The sequence below is a fragment of the Nicotiana tomentosiformis genome, chromosome 3 (assembly GCF_000390325.3).
Source record: "Nicotiana tomentosiformis chromosome 3, ASM39032v3, whole genome shotgun sequence".
Classification (NCBI taxonomy): Eukaryota; Viridiplantae; Streptophyta; class Magnoliopsida; order Solanales; family Solanaceae; genus Nicotiana; species Nicotiana tomentosiformis.
The window spans coordinates 130,503,913-130,510,596 of record NC_090814.1 but is presented as its reverse complement, the minus strand read 5'-3'; the positions used below and the strand labels follow the sequence as shown (position 1 = coordinate 130,510,596).

The 6,684-nt window shown below is 38.2% G+C and overlaps 1 protein-coding gene across 2 annotated transcripts; it reads right to left on the bottom strand.

Moving 5' to 3' along the window:
* Positions 1 to 238: 238 nt before the first annotated feature.
* On the bottom strand, positions 239 to 6,130 carry LOC104111801 (phospholipase D alpha 1). 2 transcript variants are annotated; one of them, XM_070197606.1, is made up of 3 exons: positions 5,319 to 6,130; positions 1,388 to 3,287; positions 239 to 944 (listed from the first exon to the last, which is right to left on the bottom strand). In XM_070197606.1, the coding sequence occupies exons 1-3, from the start codon at positions 5,409 to 5,411 to the stop codon at positions 505 to 507; spliced, it is 2,433 nt and encodes an 810-aa protein (XP_070053707.1). In that variant the 5' UTR covers positions 5,412 to 6,130; the 3' UTR covers positions 239 to 504. The 2 variants fall into 2 exon arrangements, with proteins under 2 accessions (XP_070053707.1, XP_018631693.1); XM_018776177.3 differs by lacking the exon at positions 5,319 to 6,130 and adding an exon at positions 3,729 to 3,773.
* Positions 6,131 to 6,684: the final 554 nt, after the last annotated feature.

The following is a 6,684-nucleotide window of genomic DNA, read 5'->3' as shown; positions in this document are numbered from 1 at the left end:
AATTGCTTTTAGGTCATAAATTCGAATACCCATTGTAACATTCTTGCATTTTATTATTCCCTTTTTAGAGTTTCTGACTTTGTTATTGCTTGACCATACAGTTTTATTTCGCGCAAATTAGTTTGATTTGATGATTGCTCCCGAATTCATACAGTCAAGTTGCTCATTCAATATTACGTCAAAAAAATAAATGTTGGTGCAATGTAGTAGTGGTATACTTAATTAACGAGACAATGAGTTCAACAAGAAAATAACGAAGTGTTAAATTTCCAAGGAATGCAAATCTAATACTAGAATCCTTTCAGAACACGTATATAAATCTGAAAAACATCTAAAAAACAACAATTAAAATAAGGAGCCTCATCAAATCTCAGATGCACATCCCTGGATTAGAAATCTAAAAGACAAACAACCATCTGTTATTCCCACTACAAACTGCAGTTTCCTTGGGATATACTATGTGTTTATTTTCTCTTAAGGTAACTAGCCAACATGTTTTTCCGCTTATGTAGTGAGGATAGGAGGAAGGTAGTCAGATTTAGTACCAACAACCTTGGCCTTAGTGTCAGGGAAGAACTCATTTCCATCTCCTGGCAAATCCGTGATATCCCCATTGTTTGTAAGTCCAACGGGGTATCTGAGCAAGTGACCAGGCAGATCACTGTCTAGACTCTCACTTGTATAAAGATCCCAGTATTTATCAGCTATTTGATTCACCTTCTTCACGCATTCCTCACTTTCTGGATGTTGGAAGGTGTCGTCAAGCATACCCATGTGCTCGTACCACAATGCCATTCTGAAACCATGAACTTGACCCCGTGCTGGTTGACTTGTCGTTAAATGATGAGGCTGGTACGCTCCAATTGCTATCTCAGAATCTCTCGCGCCGTCCATGGACCTCTGGTTTATGTTGGCTGATCCAACTATGATGTACTCATCATCAACTGTTAAGAAACTAAGTTAGTACCACGCGATGCTAGCATAACCAGGAATCGATGCAACATAGACTCAATGGGTTCAACTAAACCAGAGAAAGATATATATGTGAAAGTAATTTCATCAAATATTAAGGTCCGAACCCATAATTGCAAAAGTGCAACGGCTTCAGTTGTGAGAAAATAAAGGCAGAATCTATCATGTTTAAATCTTAGATCCACCTCTAAGTATAACTTTATGCAGTACTTATGCAAGAAAGTCTATGTCTCTTGTATTTGTTTGATCAAACGAACAAATCAAAAACTTGATTGTTTACCATGTTAAATCCTTAAAGTATTTCAAGGAACTTATAGAACTTGAAAGTTTTTCTCGCCATATTCAAGACATATAAATTCCATATTTCAGAGAATCAAGTTTAAGATAGAGCAGAAATTTGTGAACCACATCTTACCAATCATCATCTTGGAATGGACATAGATCATGAAGCGACGAGCTTCCTGAGCTCGCTCATAATCAGAATCAGGCTCTGGCTTTTCTGAAGGTTCATATTCTCCGCTCTTCTTCATTTCCCGATTACCAATGCAGAAAAAGGTCAAATAATTCCTGGGGTGGTCGTCAGTACCTTTATCTCTGATAGCCTGAAATATATGTTTATACATCATTTCCATTGTCCTCTTTTGCCAATCTAATATTGCTTGTACGGATGCACTCTCAGGAATTCCTTCTGGCCACATTGGAACCAGAACATATACTGTAAACCTTTCCCCTGCTTCAATCTTACTCACAATCTTCAACGTAAGTTCTTTTGGAATGAGATGCAAAGCACCTATCTCCTCCACTTTCACATCATCACATTGCCAATCGTAACAGCTTCCAAGAAAATACTGATTTTCAATGTAAATGAAATTCTTTGCCCGACGAATAGCAGTGATATAAGCATCCTGAATACTTCTATCGACTATGTTATCTTTGCCACTCACTAGACCCGCCTTTGCTGCATCTTCGGGTGTGTCAGGAAAACCAAAAGCTGCCCCGCCATCGATAGATCTGAATAACTGAACATTCCATGTTTCAGGATCATCTGGATACATAACTGGAGATGGTGGAATGATAACATTGTCAAGCTCTCTTAAGTTGACAAGAATATCTTTTCCACCTTGTTTTCTCCATCTCTGCTCAAAATTAAACAGAACATCCCAAGCAATTGGTCCTTCAACTCGAGAGTGAATGTCATGCCAGGGCTCCCTAGGCCCACCTTTGGTAATCGAAGCCTCAGCAAAATTAGGCTGGTGGAAATCATCGTGGTGTGCAGTGTCCAGTGTTCTAAAAAGTGAATGGAAAGGTGTATCGTATCTCCCATCACAAAGATCAATGCCACCAACAAAACTCACAATCCTCCTCATGTCTGATTCGCCATTGGGCATGTCACTGTCCACTATTACGAGTTTCTGGTGATGAGTAAACATGGTAGAGATTTGTAAATCCTTAACTATGCTTCCACCATCATCAGGATCCCGAGGGCAAAGTACACAGTGCACGTCAGTACCTTTAAAGAACTCTTCAGTTTCTTCGTCATGAGTGGCCATAAGACCATCCTTCTTCAGCAGACGTACAGATGTTCTGTCATCCCATACAAGCATAAGTACTTTAACGCCATCACTCGCCTTCTTCTTGAGCAGCTCTCCGAGTGTGATATCTCCTCCAGGCTTTTGCCTCCTCGAATCTCTCAACAAGTTTATTTCAGTATATACAGACCAGCCAGTAATGTAAATCAAGTGCTTTGCATTTGTAATCGCATCAAACACATCTTCCCAACATCTATGCGGTTCATAATATTTACCCCCCGATAGAGGGATTTTAGGAATAAATTTGTCAGGGATATGTGCATCTTGATACAAAGAAACACGACATCCTGATCTCTGTGGGAAGAAAGTGTAAGGGACACCAGGATATTTAGGATTACCTATTCCATGTCCCCAATTACGATCTCGACTGATATCAAAGAACTGTAGCCTCACATGGATCTTAGAACCTTCTTTTATGGGATTCTTGTCTTCATCCAGTATCTCAATCCATTCATCAACTTCTTCCCCTTCCAAGAGTTCATTAACAGGTAAATAAGCTCTTCCAATTAAGGTTGCACCAATGGAATTGTTATCTTTGACTGTGAATACAACATTTGAAGCCATATGAGCGCAGTAGATGTGAAACGACTCATTCCACCTAGGATTGCTTGGTTCATTTTCAATGACTCTGGTTCTTCCAACCCTTGCCTTTTCCAAATCAACTGTGGCATATATTTTAGAAGCTCCTTTGCCAACACCTACAGTCTCCTCGACGGTCTCTTTAATCTGCAAATATGAGATTTCAACCAATCAGAAATTTCATTAGAGGGAGAATCCTTTTCTAAACAAGTTGAAAGAGTCCATTTTGTATCTAAGAGAAATATATGAATGATTAATGGAAAATTTTCATGAGTGTATGACTTAAGTCATAGATGTCTCGGGAACATTACAGATGGTAAACACTAAATTCATGGAAAAGCGAAGAGTTATACTGCATCGTTTAGTTACATGTTACTTAAAAACAACATTTCAAAATCAGTATTTTTTGCTGAAAAAATGAGGTGGATAAAATACAACTTTAACTTGGCATTGAGAAGAAATAGTGTCCACTGTTCTGTAGGTGTTTCAACACTAACAGGTTCTACTCAGAAACTAATGGACATATCTGTACATGAAATCACATAAAGCAGCTTCACTTCCCTAAGGGGCAAAGGATTGAGATTTAACCTTTTTCATAGCTGAAACACCACTATTCATCATTCAGAAAACTAAGTAAATACCCAAGATACAGAGAGGGAGAGAAGGACCCAATTAGCAAAAAGTCTTGATGATTTAACACAAGTAGTAAGGAGCATGTGTTTCTGCCAGAAGCATTTTAGGGCAGAGTTAGATTTCTCCACAAGCTTCAATTTGAAGTTTAAAATATCCCTGAATTGCACCATGCTATCTATATCAGGAGACTATGCTCATTCATGATTCATAAACTAAAATAACAGAAGTTTATTATGCTGTTATTTTAAGAAATTAAGAGAAAGATCAGCCACAAAAAATAGAGTTCATAGGGTGAAAGCTTAAAAGAGAATTAGAGGAACAACAGTGTTAATGGGAATATATCATGGGTTAAGAAATACAGACAAAACAAATTCATCAGAGTAAGAAATGGCTACACTAATCAGAGGCAGACCCAGTATTTAAAGGTGGAGGGGGCATATGAGCGAACTGCTCAACCAATGTCCCCATCGGACTTTTGATTTTAAGGGTTCCAAGCAAAATATATGACCATTTTTGATACATATACACTTATATATTTAGAATTTTTGCCGAAGTTAACGTATCCGATGACACTCTTCTCCAAACATAGGTCCGCCTCTGACCCTGAGAATATATATGACCTCAACTCAACTACACCAATAGAGTAAGACACGTCTACCAGACAATATGGAACTTCACGATTCAGCTGAATAATGTATTAACATCAGGGGCGGATCTACAATATCGGGTATGGTTTCCCAGGAACCTAGTAACTTTTACCCGAACCTTATATTTGTATCGAGAAATCTATTAAATGTATAACTATCTTTAGCTTGGAAGCCATAAGTAAAATCAGCTTCTGGTCCAGTGGCAAACGGAGGAACCAACTAAAGCTGTATTCCTGAATATGTGGTTAGCTAGGGTTCGAATGCCCTTGTTTACTTTTTAGCTTCACTTTTGTTTTTTTCACAAAACAACACCCCTATGGACTTTTTTGTTTCTCTTTTTCTTTTAAAAACAGACCAAGCCAACATTAAAAAACTTTCTTGGCTGAAAGTATCACTTTTGCCCAAATACGTTTTAAATCCTGGATCCTCCTCTAATAAACATGCTACCAATTTGTTCATTGAGAACAAGGCTACCATTTTAACAGCATACTCTCAGAGTTCAGGCAGAGATTTAGGTTATACCTGCACAATATCTTCACTACCCTCCCCTTCCTCCCCAAAAACAATGGAGGTAAAATAAAATGAAAAAACGAACACGAATTGTGCCTATTTCGGTGTGCTATTTACAGCTTTACACTCATCGCATACTTATCCAACCCCTATAGGGAAGAACATTCCAACTTCATGTTCATATAGAATTTACAAAACATTACGTAGCATATCAAAAGGGACTACAACTAGCGACTGTGAAAGACTGGGATAATTGATGAATCATAAGACCAAAAAGAAAAAAAATGGATAATGCATTCAAGAATACAGAAGTGCAAAAGACCAATTCAAAATCGATGTATGCATAGTGGACCAGCTCAAATTCAAGTGGAGCTCATATATATATTACCTTGCTGAAGAAGTTGCCACCGCCCTTCTCGCGTAGCCTATCAACCTCGTGTACAGTGACATGCAGAGTACCATGAAGCAGAATAGGAGCCATTTTCTCACCTGCTGACAAACTATCAGTGCATGCAAAAAAGAGAGTGCACTCGCAAGGATCAAGAAATTAAGTAAAATAGACCTGAAATCTCACTCCAACAAAAGTGTCGCTAAAAAACATATGTGAGAATATATATGTGTTTGCTGTAAAAAGAAGTGAAGGAAAAGGAAGTGGCGATCCGATAAATCTGTGTTGTTAGAGAAATTGGCCCATAGGTATAGCGAAATACAAAAAGGTTGACTGAGTAAACACAAGTTACAAAACTGCAACATTAATTGTCTTTTGAGGACCTGTTCTTTATGGAAAATAAAATATCTTAAATAAATTAGATCCGGATTTTTGTTTCAAGCCTGATGGATTTGAAGAAAACTAGCAAATTAGAATCACTAAAACCTCACACTACCCGCAATTTAGTATGTATTGAATACTTTCATCAAGATTAAAGTAGTTTTTTTTTCTTCTAAAGAGAAAAAAGCAACAAAAACTAGCTAATCCCTTCGGGATGGCCTAGTTGGTTTGGAGGGCGGTCATCCATACAGATGACCTGGGATCGATTTTTTCTCAATTCCTTCTGGGTCGAGTCTGTCGCACAGGGTTTGCCTAGTGCGGTTTACATCCCCTGTGTGGTTTGTAGGCTATTAGCTTACCATAGAGTGCTCACCCGAAGGGCAGAGGTTGTGGCAGAGGCTGTAGCGACTGCGGGTTTTTCTAGGGTTCCAAAAAAAAAAATTAGCTAGAAGTCAAGCATATCTCCCAACTCCCGCAACACATGAATAAATATGCTAGAAGACACGAGTGCGTGCCATTCAAAATACAGACCACAACACATGATAGCTACTGCGGGTTTTTCTAGGGTTCCAAAAAAAAAATTAGTTAAAAGTCAAGTATATCTCCCAACTCCCGCAACACGTGAATAAATGCTGGAAGACACGAGTGCGTGCCATTCAAAATACAGACCACAACACATGAATCACACTAAAATTATCAATTTACAAGTTAACTTTGTAGTTGCAAGGTAACTCAGCTATCAAAATTAAAGTAATTGCACGTTCAAGAAAATTGATGTTGGTCCAAGCCCCAAAATTTGGGGGGTGGTACTTTAAAATTACTAATTCATTTATTACATTTTATAATAGCTCCCCAAATGTGGTGCCTAATACTTAAAGTGTTGTTCGATTGAAGAATGTTCCTATTGAATTACTTATAGTTGGGGGATTGATACAAAGCCATTTCAAAGAATTTAGGTTGGGTTCGGTTGGATGAACAAAACATA